This window comes from Spea bombifrons, chromosome 5 (genome assembly GCF_027358695.1).
Source record: "Spea bombifrons isolate aSpeBom1 chromosome 5, aSpeBom1.2.pri, whole genome shotgun sequence".
Taxonomy (NCBI): Eukaryota; Metazoa; Chordata; class Amphibia; order Anura; family Pelobatidae; genus Spea; species Spea bombifrons.
The window spans coordinates 32,465,862-32,492,701 of NC_071091.1; the positions used below are offsets into that span (position 1 = coordinate 32,465,862).

General features: G+C 37.1%; 1 protein-coding gene across 1 annotated transcript in view; it reads left to right on the top strand.

The window, feature by feature from the left end:
* SUGCT (succinyl-CoA:glutarate-CoA transferase) overlaps positions 1-21,152 on the top strand; it is a 247,269-nt gene extending 226,117 nt beyond the window's left edge. The window contains exon 14 of the mRNA XM_053466256.1: positions 20,711-21,152. Coding sequence (XP_053322231.1) covers positions 20,711-20,874 — 164 coding nt within the window. The 3' untranslated portion in view covers positions 20,875-21,152. The remainder of the gene's footprint in view (positions 1-20,710) is intronic.
* Positions 21,153-26,840: the final 5,688 nt, after the last annotated feature.

Consider the following 26,840-nt stretch of genomic DNA (forward strand, 5'->3'; position numbering starts at 1 on the left):
GAAACAGATGAAAATACTGAGCAGAAGCCAGCTCAGCATATCTCCTTTCTAAATCTGTATTTAAATTCTAACCTCACAGGCAACCATTATTTTTTGCATTGCAATACAATTTGAATAAATGCAATTTCATGAACAATGGCATAAACCACACACTTAAATAATAATTTGCATTAGCATAATATCCAATAAGCACTGATCAGTTTTTTATATAATTCACATCTGTTTTATAGTTGTCAAGTTTATTATTTTTCAGGTAAAATCTTACACTATATAAAAAGGAATATGCTTGAAATGAAATTGTTTACATTTGGAGGCAAGTTTTCTTGCGTATACAAAGACATAGAACTCAAGTCTCATATTAAAGATGTAAAGGGACACAGTAAGAGGACTGTATACTAGACTTGTGCATTCGTCTTCGGGAGAACATGAAAACTAACACGAAGAGTGCGTTTTCGTGTTCGTTCCGAAGACACGCCGAAGAGAAGACAGCGGCGGTAAAACGTAGGCTTCGTCTTCGTCTACCGTTCTCCCCCCCCCTTCTAACTTACCTTGTCTTCGCGACCAATAAAGTCGCTCGTACGGACATTTAACTAATTGAACAGGGAGGGAGACCAGTGGGATGTGCCGGGTAAGTTGCAGCATTGAGGTTTTAAAACCCCAATGCTGCAACTTACCCTGCAGTTGCCACTGGTCTCCCTCCCTGTTCAATTAGTTAAATGTCCATACAAGCGACTTTATTGGTCGCTCGTACGGACATTTAACTAATTGAACAGGGAGGGAGACCAGTGGGATGTGCCGGGTAAGTTGCAACATTGGGGTTTTAAAACCAGCAGGGGGCTCGTCTGCCATCAACCAATAGAGTTGCTCAAACTCCTGGCGCCAGAGCTGCGTTAACCCCATATTAACCCGAACACGAAGAACGTCCACGAATATTCGCCCGAAGAGGAGACAGGAACAGGCGAATATTCGTGGAATACGAAGATTCCCCCCCCCCGGAAGACGAGCATGAAGACGAACACGAAGAGCCCCCTGGTGCCCAAGTCTACTGTATACATTTTTTCACATTGCAGATTATTCAGCATACATTGATCTAGGTTCGATGCCAGATATAAACCTATCATAAGTAATCATGTTCCTCCTATAAAAGGCAATGGAAAAGAAAAAGAATCAGGGATAGATTTTCTCTCTGTGGTTCTCGTCCTTATTGATGAGCCCCAACATTTTCTGAATGTTGAGGATCATCTACAGGTCGCAAGAATGGGAACGCTAGCAGCTGTCCAGAAGGTTGCCAAAAAAAAGTAGAATAAGTACTATATGATCTTGCCAGTTCACTCAGCATGACAATCTTTTTAAAATGGTTTTCAGTTTTATGTTACTAATAATATTATTCTCTATGTACTATTCATTTAGTACCCAGTAATTATACCACAGGACCGAAGTAGAATACAGTTATACTATAAAACAAAATATATACAACCAAAACTGACACCACTGCTGTTATGTCAAACCTTAGAATGCTCCTAAGTTAAGTCAACCAAACCGAGGTGCTTTTGCCAAATTATTTTGTAGAGAATGGGTTATCAACAGGCATCATATGTTGACAGCTATTTTCCCCCCATCACCGTAAAGAAGAAACAGGCATGTGTGTAAAAGGCTCACTTTTACTCTTATTGTGACACTATGGAATTGGTCATGGACACAACGCAACTGAACAGACAACTGCTGGATAGCACATGTTACATAGAACTTGCCAATGATCCCACTGCAGTCGATTAAAAGAACTGGAACCCATGTTTCTTTTTGCTTCAGTCAACATCCAAGAAAAGTTTATAGAACTTAACCCAAACTCTCTCTCCCCAGGAATCGTCTGTTTGCTGCCCAAAATCTATAAACCTTATATGTCTTCCTTGGCTACAATGCTGTTCTTACAATCACCTCACAACCCTTCTGAGTCCATCAGTAACTAATATCATTAGCTAGATCCAAAACATTTCGGAATTCCTAAGGGAATCCAAATACATCTCTGTTCTATCCTGATCATAATAAATAAAATAACTTTACTCAATACTGACATTCCTTACAAAGATTATTCCTGACCTTGTATTTACGCCTGTGTCCAGTAGGATGCCAGTCTCATCATCTTAGGTTTTTACAACATTAAAATGTTGATGTATACGCTCAACATCAATCGGACAAGCCATGGCCCCTGGCTCCTAGTTTACTTTGAATGCTCTGAGGTTTAGGAGGACGCCTATAACATCACCAAAACTGACTTCGTACAACTTGCGTATCTATAAAACTGTGGTTTTAAACTTGATCATTTTGCACAAATAATGGCCACTTTAATTTAAACCTCCATTCCATCACATTACAATCGAGTGTCTTATCGCTACTAGTAGTGTGTATTTAAGAGGTATAATAATTATTTGTATGGATAAAGTAGCACATGTTTCTGTATTTTGATGTTCTGCACATTTTGTGAACTTTATGACCCATTCATTTACTGGTTGGGTGTACGTATCCCTGGCAGGATTTCAGAATATTCCACAGTTTTAAATGATTCCTTATTGCACAGTAATGTATGACACAAATTTTTTTTAAATGCCTCATATGTACCTTACCTAAGAACCTGTGGATATACCTAGGAACACTCCAAGTTTAGCCCAAAGGCTCCATCTCACTTTTCTCTTTTTCCGGGGCAGGAGAACGCTGTTTGACCACACATACTCTACACCAACTTTCCCTCCTTTTCCCAGCCCACTTAAGGTTGTTTGGTTGTTTGATGGGGGCATGTAGAGCTAGCCCCCCCTCACATGGCCACTTCCCCAGAAAAAGGACAGCTCCGAGTAGCCTTTGGAGTCCTTTTTTTTGTATCCCCAGGGCCTTCACACTTGAGTGGTTAGTAAGGGTGGTTTCAATTGTGTTAAACAAATATTATAAATTCCTGATGTAGTAAAACTATCATGGGGAGCAATGTTATTGGGGCTTAAACTAAACTTAAATAAATGCAGCCACATGTATAAAAAGTATTATAAAACGTAAATAGAAATTTTTTTAGAAACACGTAAGGATAAAATTACAAAAACTATAGCCAATTTGTATTAAAAATGGTCACAGAACATGGGATTGCACCTTTTGTTATTTATTTTAATAGTAGGGGTGTCACAAAACAATAGGACTTAAGAAAATACAATTAATTTTATTTTATAGTGATTTTTCTTGGTCCTTCAATGCTGTACACCTGTAAGGCTCTGCTTTTATATCACGTTATGAAGAAATATTTAGTGTGTTAGAGCCGTCTGGACATTAAATCAGGACTTACACAGATGGCTTCGGAATTATTCTGGGAATCAGTATAATCTAGGAAAGGGATTTCACATGAAATTAGACTTCTTTCCTGCCCTTCACAAAGTGTATAGTTTATACAGTCTCCACTTATTAGTTATTAGTAAATGTAAAGCTTACTGTTGTAGATTGATACATATGTTTAAAAAAACAGCTGTATTTTGTATATGGCAATGCAATCTACTTAAATCATCATATGACTAGGGAAAACCCAAATTCTATACATTATTTTCTTCTAATTCCCTAAAACTACTAATTAAGCAATTTTAGCCTGTTTAGCCTGTTCTACTTTACTTACCCAATTTAGGACTGAAAAAATTATAATTTTCTTTGCCAAACCATTAATATACTTCTGACATAAATATATTACAATACTTATTCCAGATATTTATTTTGTGTTTTTGGTGGGCACCATTTTTTTTAACATTACAGCCCAAACAGTTCACACATGTCATATTGATCATTATATTGTTGTCATCATATTGTTGTAATATTGATTGTTCCAGGAGATTCTCTGTAAGAGTGTGAAAATATCACAGCCTGTAATTGTTGGGCATTTTACATACCTTTACATATCTTGCATCTGAGCACATAACCTCTGTGGTATAGCACATTTTCCCCATTAGATTGTAGGCATTAGCAAGCAGGGTCATCCACATCCACTGCCTCTTTAAAAATGGAAGTTTGCAGCTGCAAATGTCCTGGAAGTTGGACAAAACTTTGCTAAAGCCAACTTGCATATACAACTTGCAGAACATTACACTCAACTTGCATACACTTCACTACAGGACAGTCAAATGTATGTTTGAATATGAGTTGAATAAAAGCAGGCACTTTGATGTTTCATTAACCTGTTTGGTAAAACAAATGTAAGTTGGAACATAGTTGATTATAATAAATAATGAAAAGATCCATAGGGGCGTTTTTTCTTTATTTGTGAGTTTCAGGTGAGGATATGCAAGCTTTCATTAAATTTATATGCTCTTGCCAGAAACTCACAAACTTTAAAGTTGCGTACACTCACAAATAAATCACATATTAGTGAATATGCCTTGTCAAGTGACCAATCAAGTCATCTTAGTGAATTGACCCAAAAGGCAATTTTAATAATAAAAAATACATTATTTGAAAAAAAAAATCAGCATATGGCTTAAGCCTTATGGCTCCTCTTCGTATGAAACAGACATTATTAGTTGTTTTTTTTTTACATTGACAGTGTAGTGAAAAGAGTAATCACGTGCCCTTATTAAAAATCACTATATTTTTTCTTTCATGTATACAGCATTGAACGCACTTAAAAAAAAATGAATCAAAATGATGATCCCCATGGTGGTTGTTGTATGTAAAACAATTTATGGCGTTTTAAAGGAAGTTGTCGCATGATGCATTGTTTTCTCAACACTTTTTTTTTCCTAACTACATGACCAGTGACCATAGCAATTCTATAAAGGACAATAAAAAGAATGAAAGAATAGATTTAAAAAAAAAAAAAAGATTCCGCTGAGAGACAGTGGAAAAAAGCAGTAAAATTAAATACCGAAACCCCACAAATACAAATGGCAAAGGATCAAAGGTGACTGGTGTGTGGGTGGAAGGTGCTTTGGAATCTCAGAAGCACATAGTACTGGAAAGAAAAAAAAAACTATTAAAGCTAAGCACCTGCTGTAAAAGGTCAGCTATTGAGAGACACTAAAATAGTTAACACATTTAGTCTGATGAAACACCTGGCAGACAGTTTAGAGGGTAGCTAGACTTAAAAAGGTATACTAAATTTAGTCGATCTGTCGTTGTATCACTGTATACTGTTTTTAATGGTATTCGCTTTTGTTCAATCTGATTTTAATTTTGGTTCTCAGGCTATTGAGCTGTTGTATGGAAACAGAGCACACTGTTCCAGAAAGAGCACAAGCAAATTATCTTTGGATTGATTCCTAGCCTTGCTCATTCAGTTTCAAGGGTGTGCCTTCCGTTAAGTTTTTTTTCCGTTTTTTTTGAAGAAGATTTCAAGAGATCAATTTCCCTGCATCTGACACACATCAATGTTAAGCAAAATGATGATTTTTAATTCATTGGAAACTTTGCATATATATTCAAAACCACAGTTTCAATAAAAATACCTCAACATACATGACCGCATTTTGGGGCGTTTTGTATATATTTACACATGAAAACTAGTTAATAGTTAACTAGTTAGTTATATTAGAAAACAAATAGCTAGGTGACCAAAAGCCTTACCATTAGTAACCATTTAACTTTGGCAATTCCTTTTCATTGCTTCCTCTTTTTCATCTTGCTGTATTTATAGTTATTATCCTTTTTTAGCAATGTTGTACTTTGATACCAGCTTTGTAGGAAGTATCTCAAACATCTGGTTATCACATAACCTCTGTGTTTATAGAACTTAGAACATAGAATTTGACAGTAGTTAAACACTAATCTGCCCTTCCAGTCTGACATTTTCTATATCTTATTTGGTCCTTGGCCTAGTCTTATATAAAGGTCCCTTATGCTTATTCCATAAAGGTTTAAAACTATTTGCTGTATTAACCTATATATATATCTCACTGTATATATGCCCCTCACATTTTTGTAAATATTTTATTATATCTTTTCATGTGACAACACTAAACAAATGACACAATGCTACAATGTAAAGTAGTGAGTGCACAGTCTGTACAACAGTGTAAATTTGCTGCCCCCTCAAAATAACACACAGCCATTAATATCTAAACCTTGGCAACAAAATTGAGTACACCCCTAAGTGGAAATGTCCAAATTGGGCCCAAAGTGTCAATATTTTGTGTGGCCACCATTATTTTCCAGCATTGCCTTAACCCTCTTAGGCATGGAGTTCACCAGAGCTTCACAGGTTTCCACTGGAGTCCTCTTCCACTCCTCCATAACGACATCACAGATCTGGTGGGTGTTAGAGACCTTGCGCTCCCCCACATTCCGTTTGAGGATGCCCCACAGATGCTCAATAGGGTTTTGGTCTGGAGACATGCTTGGCCAGTCCATCACCTTTACCCCCAGCTTCTTTAGCTCAGTCTCCGAAGACAGGGGATCATACTCTGCTTCAGTATGTCACAGTACATGTTGGCATTCATGGTTCACTCAATGAACTGTAGCTCCCCAGTGCCGGCAGCACTCATGCAGGCCCAGACATGACACTCCCACCACCATGCTTGACTGTAGGCAAGACACACTTATCTTTGTACTAGTCATCTGGTTGCCGCCACACACACTTGACACCATCTGAACCAAATAAGTTTATCTTGGTCTTATCGGACCACAGGACATCTGTAAAGAAAATATTTTAATTTTCTTTACAGAAATAAATATGGATTTTTTAAGAAACCCAAATGCCTGTTCAGTTTCCCCAAAATATAAACTTTACATGTTCATGTTTAAAGTACATTTTTACAAGTAAAACAGGTTAACATGTGACATAATTCTGTGTTTCTTGCTAATATTTAGATGTAGTGTAAAACAACAGGTCCAATGATAATATTTAATTTGTCTGCTTAGGGTCTTCAATTTTCTACTTACATGCTAAGGAGAAGTTGGAAACGTTTATGAAAACCCATAACTGTTTTATAATTCTTTACCTTGCTTTAAAAAATTAGATTATTTCAAACAAGAGTGTACTTGATGTACTTAGTGATGTATTTGAAGGGTGTTTATTGTTTTATGAAAAACATCTATTTGACCCACATAGTGTAAATAATCTTCTAGAGGGCAAGGTAGCTATCAGAACCATATATTCATATTTGCACATGTTAAGATGGATGTGAGCAACACAAACTAAGAAACAGTTACCTGACATCTGTGTATCTAAGTCTTTCTAAAGTAAGACAGTCCCAATGGGGAACCTAATAAAACCAAGACACAACTGGGGTGCAAGGATATGTTCAGTTACCCTCAGATTTGAGATACTGAGATACTAAAGCTCAGGAGTCTTAAAACGTGCTGAATTTGACCGTTTTGCATGTTGGCAAATTTACTACAGATTAAGATTGGGGGGTCCTTTATAACCTAGCAGGTCCTTTATGAACCATACTTCTCCTATAATCTATAAAGGATGTCTTCAGCACAACATTTGTGTTTCTTGCTATGTTATACCTATCGTTACATAGGCCATCAATGCTACAGGTAGGCGACTTATCCATACCCAGACAACGCTATTGTCACAAAGATTGCAGAAGTGCATGTTTGGGCATTTACTCAGCATGACTTGTGGCTTAATTTTAATTTCATTAAAATCAACTTGAAAGAAAACGACTAAGTAAACTTTACTTATATTAAAACAAAGTTTTGTATAGTTGTTATCTTAAGCTATTCAACAAATCAATAAAGGGCAACTAATATATGAATCGCTTCAAAGAGTGGTCAGAGACAGTCATCACCAGTACAAGCACTGGCAGTATCCATAAAACACTACAGAATCCTCACAGTTAGAATCTGGCAGTACATGGAAGGGAATCATTTTTGAAACACCTTTACATGTAGCTCCACGTTTACAATTGGAGATGCCTTTGTGAGTTTAACCATTTATTCTCTATTGATTGCTTTTATTTGTTTGACAATATTACACTAGATTTTTCTTGTCCTGGTCACATTTGAGACATCCTCATTGTAAGTAAATAAATATTTTTTGCCTTCACGTGGTGAATTTTTGTGTCATGGATTTTCGAAGTTGGTTTTCTGTTGTATTGTCTTTATAGGTGAATGTGCCCTATCTGTACCGTTTGCAGAATTATTTTGACACTTGATATATTATTTTTTTTTTTTACTCTATACTTTAAATCTGTCCCCTTTTTTTCATTGGCCGCCTTATGATTTCTTTTCTGCCAAGGTAATAATGATGACCATAACATTTAAAGTTCTATACGTAGGTTTTCCTACCTTGTTATGTTTTCCTACCTTGAGGGTCTCAGATATGCATTCTTCTTTACTGAACCTTGCTGCAGAGTATATTGACATTATATAAATAAAGGATCGTAACAATACGTGTTGTGACCACGCAGAACTTTGCCTTTCTTGACAAAACAATTGCTTTTTCCTCTGTTCCTGCTGCTTAAAGTCTTTAAATGCGGTATGTCTTTTCAGAACTACAACAAAAGCCTGTTTTTCACCTTTAATTCATTCTTTTTTTTATCAGAGATCTGGGTTCCATTCCCAGCGCATTACCACATTCAAATAGTGCAGGGTTTGTTACGAATTAATGAAAAGATATAAAACAGATGATTGTTTGACCTGCACAGTAAGGTAAAGGCGACTGTTTGTTCTTATTACCCCCCACGCTCTCAGAACATTTTTGTCTGCCGTTATTAATGTAAATATTTGTCTCAAAAGCCTTTATGAAATGCTTTGTGCACAAGGGCCAGTTGTTTTGCATAAAGCATAACACTGAATGTCTTAGAAGTGGAATTAAAAGACCTTTTGTGTCATGCCCAATTTCTCAAGCTACTGTAAAGGGTAACTAATAGCAACGGATTCCTTTATAACATATTATAGGGTGTTTGCAGCCATATTGGCCCCAGACAAAGTAAATTACATTATATATTGCCGAAGTTGACACAGTGATATTGTAAATTGGTATACTGTTGATTGGTTTAAGATGCCAATTTCATGTGGCTGTTCTCCTAAATGTCCTTTTTACATGCATTACAAGGTATCAATAAGTCCATTATGTAAAATATATTTTATGTATTTTTTTATTGCCTAATGCTTATTTTGATGTCTTGAGAGCTCTCTAGATTATAGTTTATTATTTTCAGGATCTGCCCTCCAGGTTTCACAGCATAACTAACTGTAAACATATTCTTCAAATCCTAGCTGCTGCTGGGAAGTCAGCTCAGTCTCTCAATGTAAAAGGCATGGTTGCTGTGCAGATTTCTAAAGTCTTAGAACTAACTCTGATCGACCCCCATGATATAGAGTGTTTCAAGATTTGACCAGCACCCCTCAAATTACACTGTTGCTTCAACACAAAATATATGACACCCCCTTGGTTTGCAACGAAGAAAAACCATTGCATGACCCTCTGACCATCATCAGAGCCTAAGCCATTTCTTCCTACCACCTCCAGAGCCCGGAAGTACTTTGAGCTCACATACGATCGCTAGGACATTGGTTTTCAGATTGCCCTTACTGAATCTAGTGCTAGTGACAACCCAAAACCCATGCTCCGCTTTTCTCAGAGCTCAGAATATTTGCAACTTTATAATTCTAAATGCAATTAATGGCGTTTTTATTGGTCCAACACAGAAAACAATGTAGAGTCAAATAAGCTTTTCAGACCTCTTCTTCTACATCTTTGTCCAGCAAACTTTAATCTAGCAGATTAAAAACGCTATCTCCCCTCAGACCAGTATAGCTATATCAATTTTCCTTACTAAATGCAACTAGCAAATAACTCAATAAATCTATCAATTTGATCACCCCACAGGCATGAAGATTGCTCTATCTATCGATCTATCAATCTATTAGACTTGGTCGCCGGCCAACTCTTCGTGTTCGTCTTCGTGGGGGAAAAAATCGTTGTATTCCACGAATATTTTCCCGTTCCTGTGTTCGGTTCGGGCAAATATTCGTGTACATTCTTCGTGTTCGTTTTTTTTTCTTTGTTTATTGCAGTTTTTAATGCAGGGGTTAATACGGCAGCAGCCTTGGCGCCAGGATTTTAAAGGTCCTTACGAACAACTCTATTGGTCGCCGGCAGGGGCCTCCTCTGCCATCAACCAATGAAGTACACCTGCACTTCATTGGTTGATGGCAGATGAGCCCCCTGCTAGCGACCAATAGAGTTGCTCGCACAGACTTTTAAAATCCTGGTGCCGCAATTGGCCGAGGGAGACCACTGGTCTCCCTGCTCTAAGAGTTAAACCATACAAACGACCAATAGAGTCGCTTGCACAGTCCTTTAACTCCTGACGGGGAACTTGGCCTGTCTCCCCGCTCCAAGAGTTAAAGGTCTTTGACTCCTGACGGCGAACCTACGGATTTCCGCTCCCGTTATCTCTGCAGCATCGCAGGCCCTTTAACTCCTGACGGTGAATCTACGGATTTTTGCTCCCGTTAACCCCTGCGATGCTGGGTAGATAAGGTATGCTACATGGGGAAGGGACCAGGGAGATTAGTAAATGAAGACGAACACGAAGATTCTTCGTGTTGTGTGTCTTCGTCTTTGGGTACGTTTTGCCACCGCTATGTTCATATGTTCAGTATTCGGGCTGAAGAAGGAAAACGCACCCTTCGTGTTTTATATATATAAAATACGTATGACTAAATTAAAGAATATGGGCAAACAAACTGCAAGTGAATGTGCAAATGTAAAACAGTTTTGCAATAGAAACCTCTTCTTATGGGAAGTGTTTTCTTGAGTTAATTAATGCAATGTATAATACAAAAAAGCCATATAACTTTCCAAGCAGAACACTTAGCCTGAAATGAAGAGTAGATAATGGGATTCTTTCCAAATAGATGCATAAGAAATGTGCAATACCAAGCAAATAAAAGTAAAAGGATTTATTTGTAAGTAAACTAAAAACATATTTGGAAAGTACCATCACCCATATGTTTCCACATTATAATCAGATGTCGCCATGGTTATGTGTAAATCTAATCCTTGGGCTAGTTTAGCAAAATTATTTTATTAGTGATGTTGGGTTTTTGTTCATAAATATTTACAAAAAAATAAAAATAGCTCACAAGCGGTTGTCAAGAAGGCTGTTTGCCAAAACAGTGTGTCATGTTTCATTAACCTATTAGTGCCAGGGGGAGCACATTCACTCAATTTACTAAACTGTAAGAGCTAGTGAGTTATCCAAAAAATGTGAGACAAAAGTCCAACTCGCAAATTCACTAAAGCCAGCTCACATTAGCATTTGCAAATAAACATTCTTAAGCTACAGCAGAGATGAGTCTATATCAGGGAATTTGCAGATTCGTTAACCTGCGCCTTGGAAATGCGAATTGAGACTTCTAACTCACAATGCCCCCCACTTCACTCGCCACATGTATTTTGCCCAGTATACCCCACTCAACCGCATCCCGTCATTAGGTGCTCACCTTTTAAGGGCCTATCCAGCAATGATCCGCACAGCTAGATATATTCATTTTTGGCCCGAGGAAAGGAGCGCCCCCCCAAAAAAAAATAAGGGGAAAAAGCCACAAACTTAAAGACATTTTGCCCAGTGGTGACAGATTGAAAAATAGGTAGTTGAGATCATGCCTATTTGAATGTAAGCATTCGGAGAGGCAGAAAGTTAGCAATTCCAGGGAGCAGGCGTGTTTTGGCATGCAACGCCCATCGTCTGCAATTGAAATGATGTATATGGTAGCTGTTTGCTCTTGGCTGGGTTGTGTCAGTTGGTGTGGAGGCTGTACACAAGGTTGTATCAGCATTAGTGTAGCGTTTGGTGGGAGGGGGAGAACTTATGTGGGGAATTGCACCAGAAGCTTTGGGGGAGAGGGGACAAATTTAGCTGGGGCTGTTTTGACTGAGAACATCAGTCAGGGGAGGGTGTATGGCTAGATTTCAAAGAAATGTGAGCAACTTAGGACATTAGTTGGCAGAGGGTGTCAGTGAAATAGGACGGTGTCAGTGAAAGATGTGAGAGAGAGAGAGTGAGAGAGACTGGGGGCACCAGAGTTTATTTCCAAAATGCAGAAGCAAAATTAATTGTCTGGAAATAAATGAGACAAAACCAAAACAAAAAATGATCCGAATAGTTTTCGGTTACAGTACACGTCTAATATACATATTTATTGCGTCAGCTGCCCCCAGTGCTTGGAAGCTGCATTTCATCCTCCGTAGACTTGAATGTTCTTCGTGGACTACAAGTGTGCAGATAGACTTTATAATTATTATACTTTTTATTATTATTGTACTTTTTATTATAATTGTTGTATTGTGCATGCTATCACCCGAATATTGTCAAAATTCATACTATTTTGTGAGTGTTTGGGCATACAGCATCAGTGGGTTTAACCTTTTACTCTACTGACCACTCTGTATCTTAGTTAATAGAACCCCCTAGGCAATATTTGTCAAATCAAACATGGGAGAATTCTAGGCCAAAATGCAAACCATGGAGCAGTTGCCATTCGAAATAATAATAATAAATAATTGTTTCTGTAAGTCAATTTGTTATGTTACATACTACTTGTTATGTTCTGTCTACCCATTGTACAGCGATACGGAATTTGATGGCGCTATATAATAATAATAATAAATAATAATAATACCTGTCCTTATTGCGGTACATTTGTTTTCTAGTAGAATTACTCCTGCTGTCTGGAACGCAAAAATGTATACTATAAGCAAACAATAATTTAAATGACTTTTATGCCATCAGTTTAACTTAATAAAGAGCAGACCCATACAAAGATCTATGACACACAAAAGAAATAAACAGAAGTTCTGATTGCAGATGCAAAACAGTTGGTGTAACTTGTTTGTCTAATGTTTCATTTGTTTCTCCAACCTTTCACTTTCCCCAAGGCCTGCATTTTACAGTTCAATACATTAAATAAACCTATGCAATAACCTTTACAGATTCTAATAAGCAACATACATGGATTAAACAAAACAAAAAAGGGATCTTAACATCAATTCCTGGAGACCTGTATGAATATTCATCCACGTAATGTTATCTCTTGGGTGAGACGTAGGAAGAAAAATTTAGAACAAGAAATACATTATAATATAACAGCATATAATGCTGTTTCTACCACTGTTCTCAGATTATGTGAGGTTTAACATTTCAATATTTACAAAAAAGCACAACCTATAGGTGGTTTTAATAAATTAACCTATGTATGCTAAAAGCTGTGACAGTACCCTTTTAAAATATGTCAGGGATGAACAAAACCCATGTGATTCACATTTTGATGGTACTCACGCAAGAGGATATCAAATGATTTTAGCTCCCTTCATCCCATTACAGAATGGTTAACATGTTTAAACATTTCTGAATGTGTGTAATCTGAGTAATATGCAAAGAGAATGTGCTAATCATTCAGCAGGAACCTAGTATGACATAACCATTTGGTCTGGATCGCTCAGTCCAGCATCAAGGACATTTCTATTATATGAAGTGATGGGTGGGAAAGATGAAGACATCCCATAGGCAGATGTTTTCCTCAGCTGTTTTTAGGTGACAAAATAAAATAGGAAACAATTAACATCTTGGCAATAATATAACAAGAAATTCTGGTGCACAACGGCGAAAGCAGAGCAATCAGCCGGATTACTGAATCTCGCTTTTATTCCACTTTTTACATACTAGGTTTAGTTTGCTTGTCAAGAAATACGATCTGTGTTTGTTTGTTGCTTTGCCATTAGGCCATCCCTTCTGTGAATGTATGGGGTGTATAGTAGGTCTGTTGGTTACAGAGCGCCTTTGTCGAGTCATATCAAGAAATGTTTGTTCGCCATTAAAACTGCTGCATGAAGAGCTCCACTTAATTTCTAAAATAAGAATGCCTACAATGCTAGATTGATTTCTTTTCACAGCACAAGCTTGAAAAGCATCAGAAAGTTTTTTTTAATAGCTGAGTGGGTTTGCTTTGGTAACGTGAACACTAAACGTCAGTTTAAAATAGAATTTCTTAATCATTTATATCGTTTTACAACTATGTTCCCAGCATTTAATTGGTTGTTCACAGTGATCTCCTTCTTTCTTCTGGCACCATATTAACGGTTAGATGTGTGTGTTTAGTGAGATATCTTACTTGATTTATTTATTCAGCAAAACAAAAAACTCTGTAAAAGTGATGTATGATGAATTAATGATCTGAAATATGTTTTTGAACATCTTGAATGTTTGGAGATTTAGTTAGCTTTGAAAAGACATTTTGGGGGTGACAAGTGGTCTTCCAGTATCACCCAATTCCACTCAAATCACTATTTGGAGCCACTGGGAGTATATAAAAAGCTCCCGCATAATCAGTTGCTATTTTAGAGTCCTCTGGAATCTGGTGAGTGTTTTCTCAAGCATCATTTTTTGAATTGTTATTTTTTAATTTTGCTTGACCCGTTCGCTTGGGACTTTTTTACAGGTTGCACTCTTTAAGGATGATTATTGCTGTCCATCTGTCTAACAACCAAAAGGTGCATTGGAAGGAACCCTTAAATTTGTGTGGGACGTTGGGTAGGCACTATTTACTGCATTTTTTTCATATGCAACACTTACAGGAGATAGAAAGAAGGGTGGATTTGGGGTTACGGGTGTTTTTTGTGCCGATACTGTGACTAGCCCTCCCTGTATCTTGCTGGGCACAAGGTGAAAGGCATGGGGGACACAGTATGGCCTCTGTGTCTCAAAGGGTTTTTTTTCTTATAGTTTAATCCCACAACATCCAAATGAACAGGACAAATAATGAAACATGACTTGAGATGTCCTCAGGGTTTGTGGGGTCTAGTGAAGGAGTGTTGTTAGGGTCTTTTGTCCTAAAGAAGGGAGAAACAGACTCTCCCTCTCATTTGCCGTTTCTGCATTGCTGCCAGATATAATGTTATATATATTTTTGAGCTCTGCTTCACAGATATGCTGGAGGATATCTTACAGGTGCACTTTACTCAGCAATACAGAGACCATGATTGTCAAGGAGGGAGAAGTAAGTGGTGTGGTGCCCTCCTAACTCCCTGGTCCTGGGCTCAGGGTTGAAGCTACGCTTGCCTCTGCAAGGGCAGTCTGGTTCAAAGTGTAGGACTCGCTCTAATTAAGCTTGCACTTCCTTGCCTGCAACTCACAAAATGTAAAGTCACTCACAATTACTCGCAATAGTAAATGTATAGGTTGCTTTGCATGTGTAAGGGCATGTAACCTCAGGCCAGTCAAATTGACACTGGAATAACCACTTAAATAGACCCCAAAGTGTGTTTTATTCATTGACTAATACTCCCAAATAGCTACAAGACAAGTGGGGGTAAAGATGAAATCTCACAATATGATATTTGTCTATTAAGCATCGTAGATGGCAGATTGGACTGGATTTAACAGCACAAGACTTTCCATTCTGTTTCATTCTATGCCAGCTATGTGGGATATATGGAACACTGGCATTTTATTACAATAGAACAAGGTCCTGCCTATACCCCCCAAGATCGAGATCAATATTACGTTGCTTGATTAATGATAGTTCCTCAACTGTGTTTCCATCTGCTGTTAACTGTCCTGGTTGCTTTTCGTGAACAAAAACAGGAATAGGATAGGATTGCTCCTTAAATGTACTTTACACTGAAAAACTAATTCTCCTCTCTTTCTTGGTTGGAATAATGCATATATTTTACATCTTCCTTCAGGCTACTGTAACCTTTAAATAATTATTTTCATATTATTGGAATCAATGGGCACACTAAAAGTTAGAAAACTAAAAACTTCAAATTAAACTTGTACCCATACGAAGATTACATGAGATCAAATATATTTGTTAGAACTAGATGATTTTGCAATGAAAGAGATAATCTCTAACGGTTGACTTGTTTTAGTTGCTCTCTGCAGAATGAATAATGTGAAGTGGATTATAACAATGGATGAGAATACTAAAGAAATACAAGTAGAAACATAATGTAAATTTTCCATAAACATACCTTTTTCTGACACATCAACATAAAGAATGTCTAGATACAAGCAGTTACACCGGGGGATTACTTTAGTTACCGATACTGATGGGGCACATTTTTTAATTAGAAGGGGGTCTACCTAGGCGCCATGGTGCCACTGGTTTACTAGAAAGCAGATGTGGTGATTTTGCTCATTAGACTGAAAATTATAGACCCTCTTAAAATCCAGAAGATAATCTACTGGTGGGGTATTAACAGAAAACTTTCAAGAATATGTTTTCCTCCAAAATATTATCAAAGTAATAGAAAATGTCAGAATAATTTACCTCCTTTACATGAAACATAGACCAGTGTGTCATTGCGATGATTATCTTTTTAGATTATGCAAAAGCCTTTGATATAATACCACACAAGACTTTACTGTATACATTAAAGACTGAAGCCCACAAGGAAACATTTTTATTTGAATAGATAACTGGATCAAAGATATAAAACAGTACATTTGTGAAAAAGTCAAATACAAAGCAGAACACCCACCAATTTTTTTTATTACTAGTATCAGATGAAAAATACATGTTTCTTTTTTTTCTTGTTTCTAGTCTTATATTTTTGTTTTGACTCATTTTATTAAACATGAACGAGTGACAACATGCTATGCAATGATGCAAAATAACAGCTCAGAAAAAAGTACATGTCATAGGCATGTCATTAAAATGATGCAAGTTGTGCACCACTTACAGAGAGCACTACCAGTCCTAGTTTTAGTTTTTTCCATAACATAATATTTTGAGGCAGATGCATATTGGCCTTTTGCTTGTGTTCTGTTACATTACCCCGATCTGCTAGAAAAAAAACCACCAACTCCTTATCATACTATTGTACCCATGGAAAACAACAGCTTAGACTTAATACCCAGCACACTCTGACACTCTGGCTAATGAAAGTCTATGGATGAACGGACTTCATTATCATTGCCATAAAGAATCAGCTCAGTGTGTCGTTTCAGCAGAAAAAGTCCACCCAAATATCACATGACTGATAATAATTGCAGCCTTTTGGTCTTGGAACAAAATTAGATAAAACTAGATTTTTGTTAATGCTAACCTACATTACTATATACAGTCGTTTTATGCCTTAGTAAACAGACTCATCTGACCTCTTGTCTTACACAATCATTAATGTTTACACACACACATACACATCCATGCTCACACATACACAATCATACTCACACACAAACACACATCCATGCTCCCACACACTTACACATTCATGTTCATACACACTTACATCTACACATCCATGCTCACAGACAGCTACACATGCATATTTATGCTCACACACACATACACATCCATGCTCACACACAAACACTTACACATTTTTGCTCATATACACTTACACATACACATCCAGGCTCACACAGTTACACACAAACATGGTCACACACAAACACATTCTCATTCTAGTGTGCATACAGTCATACATGCATACTGCCTCTTTTATCCTCTCCCTACTTCCCTCACCCCCTTACCTCACCTGCAGCTTCTTTCACTGCTAGCATGTGTCCAAGCAGCCAAGGGGCACGTTCTTGTGTTACATGGACCCGCTGTGTTCCTTCATTCCGGGGCTGCTCTGAAATTGTTCACAAAGGACAGGTCGGACCAGCCCTTTGTAAACAATTTTGGGACAGCCCCATGTGCCCCCTGATGAGTGGCACCTGAGGCTGACTGCCACCCTATGTACACCACTGCATCAGCTAAGTGACTGCCGTTCCCTTACACCCACCCTGTTCTTCAGCCAGGTTAGGGTTGGTAAATGTGCTATTATGTTGTAATGTGATGTTGATCTTTGGCATCCCTCTCCTGTGTTGGCATTTTTCATTTTTGTGGTCAAAGCTGGGGTCTGGGTCCCTTTGCCAGCGCAAATCCAAGGACAATAGAATGTTTTGCCCATAGTGGGTTTGGGGATGTGACTCGGGCTTGTCGGGCTTAGTGCTGAACAGCTGGCAGGTTGTTTATGTAGTTGTGGATTTCCGTATGTACCGCTGACTTGGGGCTTAGATGTTTAAAAATTGATATGTTAATAAAGCTGTGGTGTCCATTGTCTTTATTAGGTGGTGTGGATGGGTGTGAGGTTGGGATATGGTTATGCTATGGGTCTAAACAGTCATGGAATACAATGTAAATAAAAACATTAAATATAAAATATAGCAGCTGCTAGCAAGAACCAGTTATTTGCTAAAATGCTACAGAGTTTTCCATGACCTCCACTATTTAATTTTAAACAAAGAGGCTGCCAGGGGTAAATGATTCCATATGTGACTGTGGGTCATCTGCAATCAAATTTGTATTTAAAAATATTAAAGCTCTGTATTGTCCAAGCAAGAAGGTATGATAACTACTACAAGTACTATAATTATGTACTTGACTTCTAAACTACCATCACGGTTCTAAACTTTTCCAGAACCACCTTAAGGCTACGTTGCATGATTAATATGCACTTAGTTACAGCTGCATTGATCGGTTCACCCAGCTCAAATCATATAGTCTGCATGTTACGCTGGAATAATAACTGAATAGTGTGTGACATATAAGAAAACTATAAAGAGTGCATTACTGAAAACTTGGACTGATGGAGTGTAATTCCTAATGTCTTCTTATCTTATCAGTAAGTAAAAAAAAAAATAGCAAGGTAGCATTGAACAAATATGGCAGTTTTCTAGATCTTTATCCTTAGAAATTGGCCTGACAGTAGGGCCATTTCTAGCGGTGGTCCAGATGTTCACAAATGTTCTATAAGTGATTGCTAGACAATGTACTGTATATATGTGTGTATCTTCAGGCTGCCAGTATTCCTTACAGTTGAGATTAATTAATGTATTAAAATTAGCAGCTATGCTCACAAATAAAACCAGCAGATTGCAATTGTGATTTAATGAAAGGGATTTAAGCAAGGGTGGGCCTCAGGGGTTCCTGAAAAATCTGTGACTTAGTTTAGACCCTTCCATAGTGCAAGTAGCAGACAGAATTTCACCAATTGCAGCCCGTCGTTTTCTAGCGTGTTATAATCCCTCTAGAAAATTCAGATTACCTTTACTGTTATGTAAACTTTTAGAGGCTATGATGCAAATAAAACAGCTAAGATATCAACATTTTTTATCTTTTTTGGTTTTGTACAAAACATGAACCTTTTAATGTACTAAGGTAGTCCTGGTTAAGCTACTCTAACCCGCCAATAACATACCCCCTAGATTTAAATCAATTTAAATACCCCCTACATTTAAATCACATCCCAAAGACACCTGTTTTGGGGATGTGGCAAGAGGTTTGAGAGGCCGGGGTCATCATGAAACTTGCAGGGTCAGAAGAACAGGAGGGCCAGGATAGATGGGAGCTGCAGCAGCACAGTCCTCCATTGATTCTACAGCTCCCTTGACCAAAATTCTGGACTTTTCCCACAAAAAAACAAGACTGTTGGGAAGTACAGAAGGACAATACTTATAATTCTGATTAGTCTGAAACAGATCTCTTTTGTAAATTGTATAAAATTCCAAACTATTTAAATTGTATGTTCTCTTTTTTAATGCAGTTACACGTTTCTCTTGTTTTTAGGTTGTGACTAAAGTTCAAAAGGGTCCCCTAAAAATGAAATATTTAACAACAACTACATCCCAATTAAACCCTCGAGACTTTAGATTTTTTTTTATTACAAACCAGAGGTCTTTCACTCTTACATGTTTTTTTTTTCTTCATTGCATTAACAGCATTTGTGACTTACAATGGGGTTCTCTCTAACAAAGATTTTTTTATGCCACAGTATGACTGTAAAACATATTTCACAAAAACCACAGCGACTTTCCTTATGTTCCTACTCTGCTGTCTAGGTTTCCTTACAAAGGTGCCCTCTGTTTATCAGACAGCATTACTTACTGCCACAAAAACAACACATTCAGTATGTTGTTGAATTGAGGCAAATATGTGTAAAACTTGATTTACACCACTTGCTTAATAAAGATACCGATAGTAGTTATTCTATTACAATTGTAAATATATTTACAAAAGCTGACCCGTTACAGTTTTGTGTGTCTAAGTCCAAGTACATATTCAGCGACCTGTCATGCTATAATCTAGGACTCTCTGAATTACGTTATTGTCTGGGTACTTTATGGACAAACAGTACCATTAAACTTTGAAGAATAATACGATTTTGGACTTTGTAAAATGCAAACCACAGAATTGTTTCCATGAAAATGCTTTTTAGGTGATTAGATCCTTTGCCCGGCTGCTTGGTTTGGCAGTGCATTCAAATGCCACATCTAAACCTTTGAGCGTGTTCCAAATAGCCTCAAAACCAAAGTGCAAAAGAATCCCAGATAAATTATCAAACAAGCAATGAGCTGTTGGACAATTTATGCTACAAGCACAATCTTCTCTCTCTTGACTTTAATAGCTTGTATTACTATGCATCTATCTATCTATCTATCTATCTATCTATCTATCTATCTATCATCTATCTATCTATCTATCTATCTATCTATCTATCTATCTATCTATCTATCGATCTATATTTTATATATTTTTCTATCATCTACTTATGCCACTGTTGCACCCTCATTAATATGTATAGTTTTGTCACTGTATTTTAGTGGAAAACCAAACTGTTAACTGATTAACCCATTTATAAACCGTCTAAAAGAATGACATATGAAGATGGCAATTCAATAGCCACAAGCTAATGCGCTCTTTAATTAATTACGCCTAGTAAAGAAATTTCTCTCTATTTTCTCAGGTCCTGCTGTACGATTTAATGAGTTCGATGTGGCTAATCCAGTACCACCTCCTGTCATAGGGCAGCACACTGTTGAAATTTTGAAGAACAATTTGGGCTACGAGGAAGATTACATCACCGAACTAATCAAAGCAAAAGTAATTGCTCAAAATGTGGTCCAGTAACGAAATATTTAAGAGGAACTGTGATTGTCTCAATGTTACCACAAATCAATGGCTGTCGACCAATTGTTTAAGGTGATTTGCCACTTAAAAAAAAATCACCGTACACTTTTTTTTTTACGTTTTGCAATCAAGAACCATACTAATTCAAAATAATAAACAGAATAAAAGTTTTACTTTTTCTTAAGATTTCAGTGTATAAGTGACAGTTTTTTGAGATTTTAACCGGTTGGTTTGCAGCTCTTTCTTTTTAACCGATTTACATCTGTTAAATAAATAAATAATAAATAAAGTTTTACCTCAAAACCTTATTGTGAGACAGACATGTCATGTATAGAATGTCTTTTTACTTCAGTCATTAGTCAGGAATGCTTGTCATCTTTATAAAGCTACCACAAAAAAAAAAAAAAAGAAAATGGACCAAATCTCATTTGTAGCCATGATTTATAATGTTTATATTGTTGCAACCACACAACATTTTGTGATTTTTGTTAACTTACATTAGTAAATTGCATCAAAAAATGTTTGTGAAGCTCGACTTATTTTGGCGAAATTCATTTCATTTAACTTCTAGGATCTTGGCTGATACATGACAGCTTACTGTTTAACATGAATGGTTTAATCAATAAAAAATATCATCCAGTGGTAAATATGTGATTGTTTTATGTGTTGTGTTTAAAGAAGGTAACTTCATTATTGTAGTTTATATTGTATTGTATATGTCGTATGATTTCACAACATTACATGCACATGGGAAATCTATATAACTTCTTCATTGGACAGGAATAAGTGCATAAATAAACATAAAAACACTTTTAGGCAAGCAGAATATTGCCATTAAGGTCCAGTGTAATATGTAACTAAAACATGATTAACCCCTTAAGGACCAGGCTGTGTTTTACCTTTTGTACCATTGGGACCGAGGCTGTTTTAACACTTTTGCGGTGTTCGTGTTTAGATGTAATTTTCTCTTCACTCATTTAGTGAACCCACACAAATTATATGTTGTTTTTTTCAGCACAAGAAGGGCTTTCTTCAGATACCATTGTTTTAATCATATTATCTAATTTCCCATAAAAAAAATAATAAAATATGATGAAAAATGTAAAAAAAAAACACATTTTCTGACTTTTACCCCAAAAATCTTTTACTCATCCAAAAAAGCTAATGAAAAAACCTACTAAATATATTCTACTATTTGTCCTGAGTTTAGAAATACCCAATGTTTTTATGTTTTTTTGCTTTTTTCTGCACGTTATGGGGCAATAAGTACAGGTAGCGTTTTGCTATTTCAAAACCATTTTTTCCAAATCTGGTAATTCTTCCCCCCATGTACCATTTCGGGTATCTTTGAACCCGGCCAATGCATTTTACCCCATCAAGTCATATATTTTTGAAAACTAGACACCCCAAGGTATTTCAAATGCTACAATTTTAACTCTTTCCATGCACTAATTCTACCATCAGCCTTTGTCAAACTTTGTGGTAGTAATTTATTTTGTGTTTTTTTATCGCTAAAATTGCTCTTCAGGTATGGATTTACAGCTCCTGGTATACATCACTTTCAAACAACACCCCAATATGTGTTCAGCAACGTCTCCCGAGTACAGTCATACCCCTCATGCATGGGTTTGTTGGGTTGTTTGGGAGGTAAAACGCCACATTTAGGAAGTGCACATTTTTTAACTTGGAACTTTTACCTCTGGTCATTCTGCCCCCATGTCCTAATAGGACCATCTTTGAAGCCGGCTAATTCACTTTACCCCATCAAACCATATATTTTTGAAAACTAGACACCCCAAGGTATTTCAAATGCTAGTATTTTAACCCTTTCCATGCATGAGATTCTACCACCAGCCTTTGCCACACTTTGTGTTAGTATTTTTTTGGTATTTTTTTTTACACAAATTGTACTTTGGGTATACATTTATAGCTCCAGGTATACGTCACTATCAAACAACACCCTAATATGTGTTCAGGAACATCTCCCGAGTTCAGTCATACCCCACATGTATGGGTTTGTCTGGTGTTTGGGGTTAAAATGCCACATTTTGGAAGTGCGCTTTTTTTCCCCCCATTTCGGTCAGTCTGTGCCTATGCCCTATCCTTGAGCCCGGCCACTCCAATTTACCCCATCAAACCATTCATTTTTTTAAATTAGACACCCCTTGGGTATTTGAAATGCTTTTATTTAAATTTTTCCATGTCAGGATTTTTGGGAAGATACAGCGCTAATTTTAGCACTTGCTCATAATAATAAACTTTATTTTTTTATTTTATTTATTTTACTCTTTTTGGACTTTTTTTTTTACATTTTGCTGGAACTGGATAGTTCCTCTAAAGCATAATAATTTTTAAATGTTACCATGTTTTTTTTAAGCTTTTTCTTTTTTTCCTTTTTTTTTTATATTTATTTATTTTTTTTTAAAATATTTTACTAATCACATAGTGATTAGAAAGCTGGGCTCCATTGACTTGTATGGTTGAATGCAGTACCTGTATTCAACCTGCAAGTGGAGCCAGAGTTCACTAGAGGGTCTGGAGACCGTCTAGCCAACTTTTAAAACTTTATTATTCTTTTTCCCGGGCCGCCGCCATCTTGCGGATGGCGAAGACAACGTGCAGCTGCGGCTGTGACCGCTCTCCGGAGCGGTCACAGCCCACCCAGAGGTAAGTGTTTGGTGTCGCTGGATGCCTCCTGATCGAGGCATTCCAGCGACACCATTGACGTTTAGGAGGTGATCGTTGATCGCCTCCTAAACGCTTTTAAAACGGGCGTCCGCCGCCATACAATGTATGGCGGCTGTTGACGCCCCGGGGAGGGGCCAGACATGGCCCATCATGCCGATCTCGGTGTTGCTGAATGCCTCGACATCGAGGCATTACAGCAACACCGTTTAAGCTTAGAAAGTGATCGTTGATCACTTTCTAAGCTTGTTTAAGTCCCATGACGTGTCAGGCACGTCATAGGTCGTTAAGTGACCGTTTTGCATGACGTGCCTGACCCGGCAATGGACGTTAAGGGGTTAATATATAAAAAGGTAATGAGCACAATGCAAAGGACACATGCTCATTATATGTGCTGTTCCACTTATTTGGATTAATTTAACCTTTTTGGGATTATAGACAGCATACGAAATGTCATTGCTACTACTCCTTAATGCCCAGACCCTTCCTACAAAAAAAATCTTTAAATAAAGTATGATTTTGCCTCATTCTTGTACTGAAGACTGAGGCCTGTGCATGGTTGGGAGGGAGATCTGTGAGATGTGGAGAGGATAGGACTCTAAAGTGAGTGAACCAGTGAGTAAGACAATGTATGTATATACATGTATGTGTAAATGCGTGTTATTAGAGCATGTATGTGGAAGTGTTTGGTGTTAGAGAGAGTGTATGTGTAAGTGTATGTTACAGTGAGAGTGTGTGCACATGTGTGTTAGTGTATGGTGTTAGACTGGGTATGTATGTCTAAGTGTATGGTGTTAGAGTGAGTGGATGCATTAGTTTATAGTGTTACAGAACATGTATGTGTATGTTTATGGAGTTAGAGTGAGTGTGTGTTAGAGTATGTGTGTTACTGTATGGTGTTAGTATGTGTAAGCGTATGGTGTTTGTGGTGTGCTACTGTACGGTGTTAGCGTGAGCATATGTGTATGTGAGTGAGTGTATGATAAATAATAGAAACAGTACACCTAAGGAAGGTAGAAGCAGGTGGTTACTGTCCTTGTTTATGCCCCTGGGTGGCAACCCACTTAAAAACCTCACTTCATACACTACAAGGTTTTTTTAGCATCAGACAATTTCTACGTTGCAAATGCTTGTCAGGGAGGGAAGTTATAATAAAAAAGTTACTTCATATATTTGTATCACAGTAACGGATTATGGGACATTCTGTATTTTTATTTTTCTATATAACATGGAGTATATATATACAATGGAATCATATATTTATTATTTGTTGTGATATAGATTGATAAGCCAGATGTCAAGTTTGGTGATTTATTATAAACAGCTGTATACATTTTTCAGTACACAACTCCTTTTAATTTGTAGAATAAACTGTTAAATTGACAGTACAATGCCTGTTTTGGAACACTAAGATCCATTATCTAGTTTTGTTGTGTAAATATTTGCTTTACATTGTGTTGCTATAGCAATTTTCGATGACACCATAAAATTGAGCAATGCCTTAACATTTTATTGACTGTTAAAGGCGAATATAGGTCCAGAGTTAATGACTTAAGTCGTGAATGAATCGCTTTGCACTTAAAGCTAGCAGCAGTCTGCATGGCACCAGCTATAGCCTAATTCATAATTAAAATAGAAACGACAAAGAAAAAGGCCTTTCTAACAAGCCTCTCCAATTAAAGCACTCATACATACACACACATGTATTATTTATATTATTTTTATATGTCAGTTTATTTGCTAATTACAAAGTCTGGCATTGCCACTAAGTAAGCTGCTGTGATCCCTGATAACCCACAGACCGACCATAATGGGAGAAGCATAAGTATGTGAATTTGTGAAATAAATGTATTTAAAATATATATATATATATATATATATATATATATATATATATATATATATATATATATATATATATTTGTGTGTAAAATGGAAGGAGAAATATTACCCTTCTATACACAGGATTTGCATGATTACTCATCTCTCTTCTATTGTTTTGTTAGGGTTTGGCAAGGAGATTATATCATATCAGCAAACTAATTAATATGCTAGTCTCCAGTTTTAACATAAAGTGCATTCCCTTAATGGCCCTCCTCACCATGTATAGGTTGTTTCTGAATCTATATGACTGTCTTTCGGAACATGCAATTGCAACTTGTGAAATTATTATTCAGGTGTGTTTTTTCAGTCAAATAAAAGTGACAAATCTGCACAAAAAATAAATGCAGAGGCCATTGATTGCCAATTTTAATATGTCTGGTTGTACATCAAGAAGACATCAAGCCTACATAAAATTCTTCTACTAAACAAAAGCACATACTTATCATTCCGCATGCATACATAAAAACACTCCTCCTTCATTTTTTTCCAGGTAACTCATTAAAAGAAATAAAACCTGCATAAGACAAGGTGAGGTTTATTCTTTAAAGTAGGAGTTGTCAAAAGAGTTGCGGTTTCAACTCATGAACTACAGTTGTGTGAAAAAGAAAGTGTCCTTCATTTGAATTCTATGGCTTTACATATAGCAGGTCTAAAAATTAAGGAAAATACAACCTCAGATGAACAACAACATATGACATATTACATTGTGTCATGATTTATTCAACAAAAATAAAGCCAAAAGGGAGAAGCCACCTTAGGATTCAATAGCTTGTAAAACCACCTTTAGCAGCAATAACTTGGAAGTAATCAGTTTCTGTATGACTATCAGTCTCTTACACAGTTGTGGAGGAATTTTGGCCCACTCTTCTTTACAACATTGCTTCAGTTTATTGAGGTTTGAAAGGCATTTGTTTATGCACAGCTCTCTTAAGGTCCCACCACAGCATTTCAATCGGGTTAAGGTCTGGACTTTGACTGGGCCATTGGATTCGGGAGATGTTTCTCAGGTGGAGGCGGCAGGATTTGGTGAGGGACTGGATGTGAGGGATGAAGGAGAGAGCAGAGTCAAGGGTGACACCAAGGCAGCGAACCTGGTCTGTTGGTTGGATAGTGGAGTTGTCAACAGTAATAGAGATATCAGGAAAAGTGGACAGAGCAGATGGCGGGATTGCCATGAGTTCGGTCTTAGAGATGTTGCGCTTTAGGTAACGGGATGCCATCCATGATGCAATTCCTGATAGACAGTCAGTGAGGCGAGTTAGAAGAGAGGGGGAAAGGTCAGAAGCAGAAATATAGATTAGGGTGTCATCTGCATATAGGTGGTACTGGAAACCAAAGGAAGAAATAAGGTGTCTGAGGGAAGAAGTGTAGATGGAGAATAGCAGAGGCCCAAGAAC